The 17,091-nt window shown below is 43.4% G+C and overlaps 1 protein-coding gene across 3 annotated transcripts in view; it reads right to left on the bottom strand.

Moving 5' to 3' along the window:
• Positions 1–17,091, bottom strand: part of LOC125464192 (transcobalamin-2-like) — a 48,644-nt gene that overhangs the window by 20,593 nt on the left and 10,960 nt on the right. For all 3 annotated transcript variants that reach the window (XM_059655125.1, XM_059655126.1, XM_048556368.2), the window contains exons 4-7: positions 13,019–13,205; positions 11,468–11,610; positions 8,968–9,132; positions 1,546–1,745 (exon numbers count right to left, since the gene is read on the bottom strand). In XM_059655125.1, coding sequence (XP_059511108.1) covers positions 1,546–1,745; positions 8,968–9,132; positions 11,468–11,610; positions 13,019–13,205 — 695 coding nt within the window. The remainder of the gene's footprint in view (positions 1–1,545; positions 1,746–8,967; positions 9,133–11,467; positions 11,611–13,018; positions 13,206–17,091) is intronic.

Genomic DNA, 17,091 nt, shown 5'->3' on the forward strand with positions numbered 1-17,091 from the left:
CAATTTATTCATTTCTCTTGTCTTTGTTTTCATCAATACTGGTAGGAAGTCTTCATGACTGTTTGACAATAGTAAAGGCGGAACTTCTTTGTCACTGAATCCATGGTCCTTTTAACTGTGAGTCCGTCACTTACTGACTACTGACCAAATCTAAACATTACACAACCTGAGGGTTGAGAGTGCCTCCTGTTAAAGTATCATGTTAAGACATGCCTTCCCCTGGGTGTCCAGCTCAGTTTACTCGATGCAGGATTGGAAACCAGAGCACTGGAATACTGGGCTTTGGGAGGCAATAAAAGAACAGACGAGAGTTTCAGTGATAGATTGGCTGAGATAGGTGCCGTTACTGAGCCTGAAGAGGCAAAACTGACAATCAAGAAGTTGGAAATCAGAAAATCAGCTCTGGTTCGAATTGTAATGGAGGTTTCAAATATTCTGATTTGACCTGAGACTTTTTTTTCCTTTATTCACTCATGGGATGACGGCATCGTTAGCTAGACAGCATTTATTGCCTATCCCTAATTGCCCAGAGGGCAGTTAAGAGTCAACCACATTGTTGTGGGTCTGGAGTCACATGTAGGCCAGATCAGATAAGGATGAGCTTCCTTCCTTAAAAAGGACATACTGAACCAGATGGGTTTTTCCAACAATTGGACGACAGATTCATGATGATTATTAGACTCTTAATTCCCAGGGCAGAAATGGCTAGCACGAGGGGTCATAGTTTTAAGCTGGTTGGTGGAAAGTATAGAGGGGATGTCAGAGGCAGGTTCTTTACGCAGAGAGTTGTGAGAGCATGGAATGCGTTGCCAGCAGCAGTTGTGGAAGCAAGGTCATTGGGGTCATTTAAGAGACTGCTGGACATGTATATGGTCACAGAAATTTGAGGGTGCATACATGAGGATCAATGGTCGGCACAACATTGTGGGCTGAAGGGCCTGTTCTGTGCTGTACTGTTCTATGTTCTATGTTCTCTATGTTCTAATTCCAGATATTTATTGTTGAATTCAAATTCCACATCTGCCGTGGCAGGATTCGAACCTGGGTTCCCAGAACATTTTCTGGGTATCAGGGTTGACAGTCCAATTATAATACCATTAGGCCATCCCCTCCCCTGTGGTTGGGAGAGCCGGCTGTGAGGGTATAGGATTTACACCATGAGAAAGAAAACACTTTTCCACTTTCCAATATTTAACTGGAGCAGACAGAACATACTCAGAACTGGATGTAAATGAGTAGTGAACAATTTGAGATAGTGGAGAGGTAAAAGCTAGAAGTCAATGCACACATGGAAGCTGACCCTGTACGTGATTCCCATCAAAGTAAAGCATGCAAATGAAGGAAAGGAGGATTCAGGGATGAATCCTTGAAAGGAAATCACAAAAAAAATTCATTGTTTTTGTGTTTAGGAAGGAAAACCAAGAGTGAGAGAAGTGGAGAGGAAATAGAGGAAGGTGGTGCAATTTTCGTTCCTTGCTCTTCAAGTCACTTAAAACACCTCAATTTTTGCAATGTCAATACAGGAGGAGCATTTCAAGGTAATACCTGCAAGGCCAGTGATGTGCTGTAAATGTCCCCAACTTCACCATTTTCTCTTTGTCGATCCTGTATCTTTTGTATCAGTTTATTCATTGCAGATAGTACCTTCTTTCTTGCGTCATTGCTGTACATCCAGGTACCAGTATTGGGCACTTTAGATTCACTGACACACTTGAGTGCCAAAACCATCATCGCTGATGTGCCAACTGTTAAAACAGAGACAGATGAACTATTAATTTAACTAAGACAAAAAATTTAAACCGTAGGGAGTTCAAGTACATGACATCAGGCAACATCAAATTATGTCCCTCCGGAGGTCATTGGCAAGCATGTCACCAGTTGCATTATAATTGTATTGGTGTCAGTCTGGATCTCTTCGTGGCACTCAAGTCAGAAATATGAGCTCACAAGACTGGAGCATAAAATTTCGCTTTCACTGCAGCACATTGTCAGTAATGTACTGCAGTGCCTGTAGCATTTGTCTTTCAGATTAACTGTTAAATCAAGGCACAGGTCTGCTTGCTCTATTGGTACAAGGGCCCACATCAGACCGAGGGTTCTTCCAATGTCTCAGCAAATGCTCTTTCCTCAAGATACTCCACACAAATAATTCAGTTGATGGTTTCTGTCAATTATGTTGATCAGAACATATACATCCAAATGGCTCCCAGTGTAGTTTATAGGAAATCCAGAGAAATATATAATGGTGACTTATACATCTGCTGACTTGCACCATTGACTAATTTAAAGTTACTGACAAAGCACTCTGGGATGTTTTTAAAGGTATATGCTATTTTTTTTCTGCCTGACAGTGATTTAGAAAAGAATATGCATTTAGGGAAGGAGGGCATGAAAACCACCCCTTACTCTCAAAAGAAAAAAAAACTCAACAGGCAGTCTTCTGCGGTTAACAAAGTAAGTTAAAGATTGTACAAGATTAAAGGAAAAGTTTTATGAAATGGGCAGAATTAGGAATAAATCTGAGGATTGAAAAGGAAATCTAAGAAACTGATAAAGGAAGGGAAGAATAGAACATGAATGCAATTTCGGAATAAACAAAAATGGACTGCGAAAACTTCTACAGGTACGAGGGAAGAAACATTTGACCAAGTGGATGTGGGTCCATTACATTCTGTCAGGAGAATTTATAACAGAGAATGGAGAAATAGTGGTGAAGCTAAATGATCATTTTGTATGTTTTTAAGAAATCTCCCAGAATTAAAGGATCAAGTGATGAGGGAAAAACGAGAAATCGAAAAATGAGTATTTGTAGGAAGATTATACTGGGGAAGTTAATGTGGCTGAAAACTGATAAACCCCCAAGATCTGTCCTTCAACACTTGGGATGTAGATTGAGATAGCTAGGAGAAATAGTTGATGCATTGGTGATGATGTCCCAAAATTCCAGATTCTGGAATGATTCCTGCAGATTGGAAGGTAGAAAATATTACCACACTATTTAACAAAGGATCACAGAGAAAAGAAGGAACTGCAGACACAGCAGCCTTTCACCAGTCATAGAAAAATGCTAGAATCTATCAAAAATAAATGAACACTTCAAGGAAATGATCTGATTGGGCATTGTCAGCAACAATTTGTGAATGGAAAATAGTAAAATAAAACACATCTTGTCCCCCATTACATACTCACATGGATTAAGGATTGGCAAGCAGACAGAAAACAGTAGGAATAAATTGGTCATAGGTAACAAAGTGTGGAGCTGGCTGAACACAGCAGGCCAAGCAGCATCTTAGGAGCATTAAGATGCTGCTTGGCCTGCTGTGTTCATCCAATTCCACACTTTGTTATCTTGGATTCTCCTGCATCTGCAGTTCCCATTATCTCTGAACAGAATAAATTGGTCATTCTGGAGTTGGCAGACTGTGACCAGTGGAGTATCACAAGGATCAGCCTCCCACCTGATCCCACCAGTCTCCCACCTTCTCAGCCTGATTGTTAGCAACGCCTTCATCTGTCCAACCGTCTTTCTCCCTCTTCGGGCTCTATCCTATCGTTTACTCCCTACCCCATCCACCTCCCCATTTTCTGTATATCAACTGATGTTTTCCCAGCCACCATCAGTTCTGAGGAAGGGTCAGCGGACCTGAAACGTTAACTCTGTTTTCTCCTTCGCAGATACTGCCAGACCTGCTGAGCTTTTCCAGCAACTTTGTTTTTATTCTTGATTTACAGCATCCGCAGTTCTTTTTGTTTTTATTTAGTATTTAACTCACTGCCACCTCTCTTCCAGGCATGCCCACCTTGAAGAGGTTCTGCTCCTCTCTCCGACGGGATTTCCATTCCAATCTCCCTTCATGCTCACCGACTTTAATCTCACTCTCACTCCTGGTGTTTGACCAGGTATTTGCTAAAACTCATTTCCACAGCCATATCACGTTCCTCAGTGACTGCTTCTGGCTCAGGCTCACCCCACGTGGATTCCAACTAATGCTTCATCCCTCATGTTTTGAATCCTCCCAGGATCACATATCTCCGTGATGTTGAACCTTCCACAGACAGCTGCTCTCGCCGCATCCTGAGATCCACACTCAGTGCCAAGTGGTGTCACATGCACACTCTCAACCTCTCTCTCCAACAGCATCACAACCTGCTAGCTGCACCACTCCGCAGTTCCACTTCATCCTCCGGTTCATTTGTCGTGCTAACAAGAAACATTTTCTTCTCCTTTCAGGCATCAAGGCCCACAAGATGCAACAACTCAAAGATGCCCATGGCCCTCCAGAACCTTCCTCTCCTCACCTTCCCCCTGCTTCTATCCCCTCCCCCAACTCCCCCACCTCCTGTCGGGTACTCACCATCCCTCCTAACCTGCTCTCCGATGCTGAGCAGTCTGTACTCAGCAAAGGCTTCAGCTTTATCCCTCTGCGTCCCCATCTCAACGAATTTCGGGCAAGACATGACGTCAAACTATTCTTCCGCCTTCTTTGTTTCCATGCTCATTTCTTTGGACAAGAGTCCTCTCCCTGTCCCACAGATCCCTTTGCCCAACTCCAACACTCTCCCTCCACCTGCAGCCCTCCCTCCAGCCTTTTACCTGCACTCGATCTTTTCACTGAGAACTGTTGACGTGACATCAGTCACCTCAATTTCACTGCCCCTCTCAACAAATCGAACCTATCTCCCTCCGAAGTGACTGCACTCCGTGCACTCAGATTTAACCTTGTCTTTGTCATGAAACCTGCCAATAAGGGTGGTGCTGTTGATGCCTGGCGTACTGACCTCTAGCTTGCAGAGGCTGAGCGCCAGTTCTCAGATACCTCTTCCTACCTTCTGCTGAACCATGACCACACCATGGCACATCAGGCCACTGTATCCACTACGGTTACACATCTCATTTCATCCAGTGATCTCCCTGCATCTGCTTCCAAGCTAACAGTCCCCTAACCCCGCACAGCTCGTTTCAACCTCCTGCCAAAAGTCCACAAACAGGACTGTCCAGGTAGACCCATTATTTCAGCCTGTTCATGCCCCACAGAACTCATCTCTTCCTACCTTGACTCAGTCTTCTCCGCTCGGTCTGATCCCTCCCACATACATCCATGATTCATCTGACGCCTTACGTCGGTTTCAAAGCTTCCAGTTTACCGGCTCCAGCTACCTCCTCTTTACCATGGATGTGCAATCCCTTTACACATCTATTCCTCACCAGGAGGGTCTTAGGGCTCTCCACTTCTTCCTGAAGCAAAGGCTTGAACCATCCCCACCCACCACCACCCTCCTCCGCTTGGCTGAGCTTGTCCCCACCCAAAACAACTTCTCTTTCAACTCCCCTCATTTTCTTCAGGTAGGAGGGGTTGCCATGGGTACCCGCATGGGCCCCAGTTATACCTGTCTCTTTGTGGAGTACATGGAATATTCCTTGTTCCAGTCCTATTCCAGCCCCCACCTGCATCTCTTTCTCCGATACATCAATGATATCATCGGAGCTGCTTCCCTCTCCTGTCTGTAATTGGAAAACTTCATCAATTTTGCCTCCAATTTTCACCCTGTCCTCACTTTCACCTGGTCTATCTCTGACTCCTCACTCCCTTTCCTTGACATTTCTGTTTCCACTTCTGGGGATAAACCGGTCACTAATATCCATTACAAACCCGTTGACTTCCACAGCTACCTGGACTATACATCCTCACACCCCACTTCCTGTAAAGACTCCACCCCCTTCTCTCAGTTCCTCCATCTCCATCGCATATGTTCAGATGAGACCAACTTCGACAAGGGAGCCTCCAAAATGTCCACATTCTTTCTCAACTGAGGACTCCCCAGTTTCTTTGTTGACAGTGCCCTCAATCGTGTCTGACCCATCTCCCGCACTTCTGCCCTCACCCCTTCTCTTCCCTCCCGCAACAGCGATAGGGTCCCCCTTATCCTCACCTATCATCCCACCAGCACCACATCCAGAAGATCATCAGACGCCATTTCCGCCACCTCCAGTGAGATGCCACCACCAGACACATATTCCCCTCCCCTCCCTTGTCCACCTTTCACAGGGACCATTCCCTCCGGAACACCCTGATCCATGCTTCATTCACCCAAAACCTCCCCACAGCCCTACGGCACCCCACCCTGTAACCGGCGAAGGTGCAACACCTGCGTGTTTACCTCCTCCCTCCCCAGTATCCAAGGGCCCAAACATATCTTCCTGGTGAAGCAACACTTCACCTGCACTTCCAAGAATCTACTGCATTTGCTGCTCACAATGTGGTCTCCTCTACATTGGAGAAATGAAGCGTAGACTTGGTGACCACTTTGTAGAACATCTACGTTCTGCTCGCAAAAAAGACCCTGAACTACCTGTTGCCTGCCACTTCAATGCACCACCCTGCTCTCTGGCCAACATCCCTGTCTCTGGCTTGCTACAGTGTTCCAGTGAAGCCCAACGCAAGCTGGAGGAGGAACACCTCATTTTCCACTTGGGGACCCTACAGCCTTCCAACTCAATGTTGAGTCCAATAATTTTAGGGCCTAAATTCTCCCATGTCCCAGCTCCCCACCCCACACACCAGGCCTTGTTACCACACAGCCTGCCACCCCCTTTTGTTAGTCACTACCAGTCTCCATTAACAGCTACGCACCCTCCCAGCCTGATTGTTAGTAACTCCTTTGTCTGTCCAACTGTCTCTCTGTCTCTCTCTCTCTCTCTCTTTGGGCTCTATCCTATCATTTACTCCCTACCTCACCGACCTCCCTATTTTCTGCATATAAACTGACATCTTCCCATCGACCATCAGTTCTGAGGAAGGCTCACCAGACCCGAAATGATAACTCTGTTTGGTCCTTCACAGATGCTGCCAGACTTGCTGAGCTTTTCCAGCAACTTTGTTTTTGTTCTTGATTTACAACATCCCAGTTCTTTTGCTTTTTATCACAAGGATCAGTCCTTGGGACATGACTAATACACAATACGTATCAACGATTTGGAAATCTGGACAAATATTTTCAAATTTTAAAATTACACAAAGCTCAGCAGGTATGTGTTGTCAGGAAGATGTAAAACAGTTTAGTGATTGGGCAAATAGCATATACCTTTAAAAACATCCTCAAGTACTTTGTCAGTAACTTTAAACTGGTCAATGGTGCAAGTCAGCAGATGCATGGCAGATGGAAGATAATGTGAAAAGCCCTTCTTTGGCCGGAGAAACAGAAGCACAAATAATTCTTAAATGTTGAGATTGGGGAAAGTACAGACGTACAAAAAGAACCTGCCTATCTTTATGAGTACAGCATTAAAGGCTAACATGCAAGTGCAGAAAACTATTAGGGAGGCTAGTGGAATGTTAGCCTTTATTGTGCGATGATTTGAGTACAGGAATAGTGACATATTGATTCAATTATATTGAAGCTTGGTCAGTCTGCACCTGGAGGACTGCGTGGGGTTTTAGTGTTCTTAGCTCAGGAAAGATATTATTTCCAGAGAAGGAGCACGGTAAGGATTGACTAGACTTGTTACAGTAGGGGAGGACACTGCTCTGAAGAGAGATGGGCAAATTGGCCCTATCATTTCGGGAATTCCTCTGGCAATTTAATGAAAACCCACAAAATACTTAAAGGGAAAGACAGGTAAGATGTTTCCTTCAGTTGAGGAGACTAGATCAGAAAGTATAATTTAAAAGTAAGGGAGATGATATTTAGCACTGATGACACTTACTCAGAGGGCTGTGCATCTTTAGAAATCTCTACCCCAGAAGGTTGTGGAAACTCAGTCTTGATAGATTTCTGTTTACCGGTGTGATGGGAATAATGTGGTAAAAGTGCTTGATCAGCCATGATCATATTAAATGGCAGAACAAGCTCAGTGGGCTGAATGGCCTATTCTTGTTCCTGTGTTCCAATCAATGCTAAATCTAAGGAGGCTGTTCTCAGTTTTACAGTTCCTGACTAAATCTGTTCATTGACATTACTTATCATGACTAATCATAAAAGTCAGTGTAGGGAATTGTTTTTAAATCAATTGAGAGTGCTGATCTTGCTAAGCTATTATTCTCCAGGACTTGGCTGTCTTACTAGAACACAGTCATGTGTCTGTTATATGTGGACAAGGCAATGGGCACTACTCTCTTCTGAGTCTGCAGGTTGCATATTCAGGTCCCATAATACAGACTTGAGCACTAAATCAAGGCTGACATCCTATTAGAGACCTGAGGAAGAGCTGTACTTTCGGTTGAGAACAGGAGCTGTCTGCTTTAATAAAAAAAAAGAGGAGCTGGAGATCTACATAAAAGCAAAATACTTGAGAAACGTAGCAGGTCAGGCAGCATCTATTGACAGAAAGAGAGTTAATGTTTTGGGTCCACTATTACTCTTCTTTGGGACTCCTATAATCCCTGTCTATACTCTCAGGCAGATGGAAAGATCCTAATGGTACCGTTTGGAGGAGGAGGGGGCAGTGATCTGCAGTGATCATCTCAATATTTTGTCTTCAAACAATATCACTAAAATAGGTTATCTGGGTCACTTTCCCATTGCTGTTTCTGGGACCTTGTTGACTGCAAATTGACCACTGTGTCTCCCACATTGTAATATTACTTTGAATGTACTTTATTTGTTGTCAAGTGCTTTGGGATGTTCTGAGGCCATGAAGAACATTATATGAATGCAAGACACTTTCTACTTATCATGCCATAGCTGTGGATGTTGCCTTCCCTAGGAGTTACACACAAACTAAGCTGCAGGGATTTCTGGGCAGCAATTATGAACAGGGAAATACCATCAATACTTGTGTACAGGACACATTCCAGTTGTAACAGTCTAATCAATGCCAGTTGGCTTGGTATAATTCAAGAATCAAAGAAATGATCATTCAGCTTAATGCTTTCTTTATGCCAATGAACTTTTGGAGATGTCAGCAATAATCATCATTATTGGAATTTACTCTATGCCCACAAAATGAAACTGAAATGAACTGCTGACCAAACCAGTGCTGTTGATGCTCATGTTTGCCCAATCCTGACCAGGCAGGAGGATGTTTATGTGGTTCCAGTCTTGATAGGACACTGCGATCAATCCGCACATTATTCACACACAACGCCAGCACGCCCAGACTGTACTGGTAGTAGTTGTTGTAAGAGTCATGTTCTGGAATCAGAAGATGAAACAGGGATGAAAACATCAGCAAGCTGAAATACAACTGTGCACAGTCAGTACCAACTGAGGCTGCCTTCATCATATCCTCTAAAATGCAACAGAACACATAACACACTCATGATACAACATTCTGGTATACAATAACAGAGTGTACAGTTTTACAATATCCATTGTAAACTGCAATTCTGTAACACATGCTTGAACATACAAGAAAATTTCTCCACATGCTCTATGTGCTACAAATCCTCAAAACACTAACATACAACATCACACAAGCAAGTTTCAGTATTTCTGTGCCTGTCTTCATTGTCCCCAAGCTTGATAATTTCAAGTGAGACTTCCATTTCTAATGTGTGACACTCCTCACAGGTGGTGAGGACCATTTCACCCTAACTGAGTTGATTGGACTCAATGGCTTTTGATAAATTTTAATTTCGGTTCAGTCTATGTTGGTTTATTCCATATTGGTTTTATGAAACATGGTAAACCTGCAAGTTCAGAAGTTTGCTGTGGCCATTTTAGGTCAATACAATTTGTCCCTTTTTGAAATCATTTCCGTCCATGAAATTCCTAATTATTAAAGTCAAACAATATTTTATAGATCAGACCATTCCCCCCCAAAGTACAATACGGAAGTAACCTAGATCCTAACTTTCACATTTTTAAACAAAAGCAAGTGTACAGTGCTGCGTTCAGATATGATTTGATTGGTTCACCACTAAGCCTGAACCAAAACACACTTTATTTTTACAACACTTAAAATAGCAGGTCAGGCAGCATCTATTGACAGAAAAAGAGTTAATGTTTTGGGCCCACTATTACTCTTCTTTGGGACTCCTATAATCCCTGTCTATACTCTCAGGCAGATGGAAAGATCCCAATGGTACCGTTCAGAGGAGGTACCTCCTTAACTTTATGCTATAGAAATACATAACAAGACAAATTATTTAACCAGTAATCATCAACTGTTCCAATACAGGCAGCATACCATTAACACATACTTGGTAAAGGCAATTCGGCAAAACTGGAACTATTCTCACGTACTGTCTCTCTCCAGTCCAACAGAAAGAAATACCAAAAGAAACAATCTGGCCCTTTCGATTTCTCTCTCTCTAAGACTTTACTCTAGCAGCACTGAACTCAAGCTTTCAGCTCCAGCAGCCAGCAAAAACCACCAACTAACTGAAACCAAAACCATCATCCTTTTGAGACTCTGTGAGCCGGAACCTGCACACTCCTGTTTCTTTTGCCTCTAAAACAAAACTATCTAGGGAGAATGCAAAACTGTTACCAACTGCCTATCTGAAAGAGACACTTCGGCATCACTATGACAATGACCCTCAGCAAGGGAAACAGCATAGAAACATGTCAAAGGAACCTCATCACAAATGCAATTTGAAACTCTACAGTCCATGTTTTATCACCATTGTGGCAGAGATTGTAACACTCACACATGCCTGCTGCCATGATTTTCCTAAATGGTTAACATCTCCAATATAAGAGTAGACTAAAAAAAAATTCAAATAACTGAAAAGACATGGGGCTCTTAATTCCATTCTGGTTGTCTGTAACTTCTATGGACTAGAATTTGTTGAGATTAGATAACATTAACTGTATCCTGTGCACCCTTGCTATACAACCGATAACCTTACTCTCAGTATTCTCTGTGGTTCATTGATCATACCCTTAGCTTAAAGTCAAAGGTTTTCAGGATCGATTCCTAGAATTCCTCCACTTGAACTCATAACTGTTAGAGGTGTAACCTTTCTGATCAGATGTTAAACCAAAGCTCTAGCTGCTCTCTTCAGCTGCATTTAAAATATTCCATGTTAACAACTACAAAAGGTGCCTCTGGTTTTTTTTTCCAAAATTCTTGGAGCTTACTGAGCCCAAATTAGATGTGTGTTTTTTTTAAGAAAACTACAACAGCAACTGGAATTCAGAAGTACTAGATTGTCTATAAATCAGTCTGGGAATCTTTAAGGAGCAAGTTTCTTCCTTTGTGACACTTCCAAGTGTGACTTCTACAGAAATTAGAACGTTTCTGTAACGGGAATCTACAATGCCAGACAGATATACAGAATCCCCAGAGACCCTATCAAAGCCACTGCACTAGCCCATTTCCCCACAGAGAGACTCATTACTCCATACAAAACCTCCAAACGTGAATCTTCACACAGAGAGCACCCAAAATATCTCAAATACACAGACATCCACCTTCCACAGAAACCCTAATCAACTATTCTTCCCTGCTCTCGTTCTCTCTCACACACACATATACTCGTGCACATGCACACACACACACACAGCAGCTAAAAGTACTTACGGGTTGCATTCCCTTTCTCAGCTGTGAGTCTTCTTTTCAGATATGTAATCACCTGTTTTTGACTATGGCGGTCCTGGCAGGATGCTCGCAGGGCCAGGAGGTATAGGGCTGCCAGATCTGTGGAGAGTTGTACACCTGAGAAGCTAAGGGAAAAGATTCTGAAAATCTGATAAGTCTTTCTTGTTATCATAAGCACAAATATTTAAAGGCTCTTCCACCTGTGTCATTTCCATCAGTCAGCCTCGCTGCCTGGCTGCACACTGGCAATTCTTGGAGCCAGCAGAGGGCAGAATTTATTCATAAATCAGCAGGCCTCAGAGGTTTCATATTATTTGTTCATTGGATATGAGTATCGCAGGCTCAGTTAGCATTTATTACACAGGTTGCCCTTGAGAGATAGTGTGGAGTTGCCTTCTCAGACTGCTAAGGTCCTTGGAATACTGGTAGACCCACAGTGCAGTTAGGAAAGGAGATTCAGGATTCGGACCCAGTGAGATTGTAGGAAAGGCAATATTATTCCAACTCAGGACGGGGTATGGCTTGGCAGGCAGCTTTCCGGCTGCAGTAGTTCCATGCATCTGCTGCACTCCACCACTCAGAAGGATGAGGTCTGGGGTTTGGTAGTTGCTATCAAACGAGCCTTTGGCATTGATACAGGGTGCACTGAATAACTTACTCTGATTACAAAGGTAACCAATCTCTAATTTTATAACGAGCACCCAATCAGGGAGGGGGAAGCCAAATTGCCAGGTTTCAGCAGTATTGGTGACAGCCCAAATGAGGGAGAGATGAAGGAAATTTTAAATGTTTAGACACTGCTGGGCTGCCATTCTAAATCAGCATCTGCAGAGTAATTTGGATTTACTGACAATTTGGACACTGCCAGAAAAGTGTTGAATCCACCAAATTTATAGACGCTGCAATGTGAGACACTGTCAGCAGCATGTTGGAATGGTGAACATTAAAGGTAACATAAAGAGGTTTGCACATTTCAGGGGCAGACGAATCAACTGGACCAAAATGGTATTTCTCTGCATTTGCAAATTAGGTACAGTGCTACATTAGTCACAGTGAACAACCACGGTTTAACAGATGCGATGGCCTAGTGGTATTATCGCTGGACTGTTAATCCAGACCCAATTGGAGTCTGGGGACTCGGGTTCGAATCCTGCCACGGCAGATGGTGGAATTTGAATTCAATAAATATGTGGAATCAGGAATTTAACAATGGCCATGAATCAATTGTCAGGAAATATTCTTCTGGTTCACTAATATCCTTAGGGAAGGAAACTGCCATCCTTACCTGGTCTGGTCTACATGAGACTCCAGACCAGCAGCAATGTGGTTGATTCTTAATTGTCCTCTGGACAATTTGGGATGGGGCAATAATTGTTGCCTGGCCTGCAACACCCTCATCCCGTGAATGAATAAAGGGAAAAGAAAAGATCCATTCTAATGATCCCTACTTTGCTCAATTTGCATGAGGAAGCTCAAAACACCAAAGTAGGAAAGTTTGGCATCTTTGCTGCTGGGGCCAGCAGAAATAATTACCTGTGTAGTTTGTTTTGAAGGTCAGTTTTCAGTCTCCGTAGGTATCTGCGTTCATCATGCAGGCTGTGGTACAAGGATAATCGTAGGGCAATGTGGACACTGGGATTGGCTGGCAACGACGAGTGTGTGGAATGCAGGAGGCGTGCATTCAAGGATGTGATGATCTCTTCAGAAATTGTTTGCAGCTCTGATTTGAAACAAAATGCAAGCGATCTCATCAGCAGCAATTTTGCTCATGTGGAACAGTGCTACCTACCAAGGAAGTGTTCATTGAAGAGGCAGGCAATGCACTCCACAAATGGGCTAAAAGTCTTAAGGTACATCCATTGAGTAGAGTTCCTAGCGACTCTATAAATGCTCTGTGATCTACTTATTTGCTACGAATGATACTAGAAGGTACAGAAAAATTGCTATTCAATAATAAGCAGAGTTATGAGCAATGATAGGGTTTGTGGAATAGCACTTCAGTAGAATCCTTTTCTCCTTCATAAGGAAATCCTTTTTTTTAAAAGTTCACTTGTGGGTTGTGGATTTTTCTGGCTGAGCCACCAGTTATTGCCCAACATTGGTTGCTCGAGAAGCTGGTGGTGTTGAGCTGCCTTCATGAAGCACTTTAGTTCATTTGATTTAAGCACACCCACACACAATGTCATTAGGGAGAGAGTTCCAGGATTGTAACCCAGTGAAGAAAATGTTTTTCCAAGTCTAGATGGTGAGTGGCTTCAGGTGATTTTGTTTGCATGTACCTGGGCCCTTGCCCTTCTGGATGGTAGTGGCGGTGGATTTGGAAGGTGCTAAGGATCTTTGGCAACTTCTGTAGTGCATCTTGTAGATTGTAAGCCTGCTGCTACTGAATGCTGGGGGTAGAATGACTGAATGTTGGAGGATGCAGTGCCAATCAAGTGGGCTGCTTTGTCCTGGATGATGTCAAACTTGTTGGGTGCAGTTGAAACCACACCTGTCTAGACAGAGGGAAGTAATCCATCACACTCCTGCCTTGTCCCTTGTGGATGGTGGACACAATTTTGGGGTGTCAGGTGGTGAGTTACTTGTTGTACTACTCCAAGCCTCTGACCTACTTCTGTAGCCATCGTAGATGCGTATATATATGGCTAGTCAAATTCAGTTTCTGATAAATGGTAACTCCCACAACGTTGGATAGTTGATAGTACAGGATTCAGTGACGGTAATGCTATTGAATGGTTTGACTGTATCTTAATAGAGATGATATTTGTGTGGCACAAATGTTACTAGCCAGTTTTCAGCCCAAGCCTGGATATTATCCAGGTCTGAATGTCAGAAATGGACGGCTTTGGTATCTGGGGAGCTGCAAATGGTGTCTAACATTGTGCAATCATCAGTGAATATTTCCACTACCGACTTCATGAGAGGAGGAAAATTGCTGATGAAGCAGCTGAAGATGGTTGCGCCTAGGACACTACCCTGAAGAACTCCTGCACAAATGTCCCAGACGTGAGATGACTAACCTCCAACAACCTCAACCATGTTCCTTTGTGCCAGGCAAGAGCTTTCCTCCCGATTCCCATTAACTTCAGTTCCCTTGATAGTACAATGGGTCAACTGCAGCCTTGGCATCAAGAACCGTCACTCTCACCTCACCACTGGAATTCAGTTCCTTTTTCCATGTTTTAACCAAGGCTGTAATGAGGTCAGGAGTTGAGTGGCCCTGGCAGAACCCATCATTAAGCAACTTATTGCTAAACAAATGTTGCTTAATAGTACTGTTGCTGATAACTTCCATCACTTTATAGATGATCAAGAGCAGATGGATGGGTTGTAATTGGCTGAATTGGATTTGTCTTAAATTATGTGCACAGGACATAACTGGGCAGTTTTGCACATTGTTGTGTAGAAGCCAGTGTTGTAACTATACTGGAACAGCTTGGCTAGGGATGCAGCAAGTTCTGGAGCATAAGACTTCAGTATTACTGCCAGATTGTTGTCAGGGCACATAGATTAGATTAGATTCCCTACAGTGTGGAAACAGGCCCTTTAGCCCAACAAGTCCACACCGCCCCTTGAAGCATCCCAACCACACCCATCCCCCTATAACCCACACACCCCTGAACACTACGGGCAATTTAGCATGGCCACTCCACCTAACCTGCAGATCTTTGGACTGTAGGAGGAAACAGGAGCACCCGGAGGAAACCCACGCAGACACGGGGAGAATATGCAAACTCTGCAATGGACAGTTGCCCGAGGGTGGAATCGAACCCGGGTCCCTGGCACTGTGAGCCTGCAGTGCTAACCACTGAGCCACCGTGCTGCCCCAAAGGGGTGAAGTTGAGAAGGAGAGTTCTTCATGGTAGCCTCAGCTAGTGTGGGAAATTGAACCCACACTGTTGGCATCATACTGCATTGGAAACCAGCCTTTGTTGAATGGCCTATCCTTACCTTTCGTTCATGTCATGCATGTGATACTGAGAAGCTATTCTGATGGAGGAAGTCAAGAATGAGAGCTCACCATTTTAAGATTTAATACAGATGTCATTTGGAGGAACAGCATCGTTAACATTTTAGAAGAGAACTTCTTGGGAATGGTATCAGACTGGGGGGATAAAAGTTTGCTGTGGGAAACTTATAGACCAGCGAGTTCAACATCAGTCGATGGGAGATTGTTAGAATCCATTATTAAGGAAGTCATAACAAAGTATTTAGAAAGTCAAAATGCAAAGCATCTGAGTTGGCATGGTTTTAAGAACAGTAAATCCTGTTTGACTAGCCTCACAAGAGGTTGTTACACAAAGCAAGATTATATGAGCCTTATTAGCTTGAACAGATGATTGATGAACCAACAGCAAGCAGAGTCAGAATAAGAGTTATATTTTACCAAACAGAAAAAGACTGGTGTGGTGCCACATGGTTCGGACCTTGGGCCCCAACTATTCAATTTATATTAATTATTTGGACGCCAGGGTAGAAGGTTCTATGGTCAAAGATGACACTAAAATAGTTGGAAAAGCAAGTTGCAAGAAAGAAAAAAGGAAACGTACAAATAGTAATGGGTAGGTTAGGACCGGAAAGATAACTTACTGTTCAAGTGGAGAAAAAAAACTTCAGTGTGATTTCGGGGCAAAGGGATTTCAGTGTCCTCAAGCATAGATTGTAGAAAACTAGAGATTGTAGGGGCAGCAGGTACTGAAGAAGGCAAATGGAATTTTGGTATTTATTGCTAAATGAAAAGTGCATAATGTTGGGAAGTGTTGCTGCAACTGTACAAAACTTTAGTGAGATCACACCTGAAGTACAGCATACAGTTTTGGTCTGCTTCCATTGGAGGCAGTTTAGAGAAGATTCACTCGATTGATTCCAGAGGTGAGGGTTTTTGTTCAGAAGAGAGATTGTGCAGCGTAGGCCTATACTCTCTTGAATTTAGAAGAATGAGAGGAGATCTAATTAAGAAATGCAAGATGTGGGACAATCCAGAATGAGACTTCATGGTTTTAAGATAAAGGGTAGCAGATTTAAAACTGACATAAAGAGAAATTATTTATCTCAAGGGATCATGAATGTGTGGAATTAATTCCCCCCGCAAAGTGCGCTTGATGCTCAGACACTGAGTAAATTTATGGAGGAGTTAAGACAGATTTTTAATTAGTAATTTGTAAAGGCTTATGGGAAGTGGGCAGCAAAGTGTGGTTGAGGCCTAAATGAGATTAGTCATGATCGTGTTGAATGGCAGACCAGGCTCATAGCCAGAAGCACCAAGAGGCAGTATTGGACCAAGTCAGAGGCCCAAAACAACCATATGGACACCCGCCACCTCTGGTATGGCCCAGAGAACGTAACGGGATCAAAATGAAGCACAGCAGGATTGCAGACTAAAACACATCCCCCCCCAAAGTGCTCAATGCTTTAAATGCTCAGTTCGAGCAGACTGCCAGCAGCATGGTGTCACCTACCCTGACAGCCCCACATGCAACTGTTCCCTCTGTCTCCGCTGCAGGCATCAGATCGGTCTTCCTGACAGCTAACCCAAGGAAAGCAATGGGCCTGGACAGAGTGCTCAGCCATGCACTTACGTTCTTTGTGGACCAGCTGGTGGAAGT

The sequence above is a fragment of the Stegostoma tigrinum genome, chromosome 26 (genome assembly GCF_030684315.1).
Source record: "Stegostoma tigrinum isolate sSteTig4 chromosome 26, sSteTig4.hap1, whole genome shotgun sequence".
Taxonomy (NCBI): domain Eukaryota; kingdom Metazoa; phylum Chordata; class Chondrichthyes; order Orectolobiformes; family Stegostomatidae; genus Stegostoma; species Stegostoma tigrinum.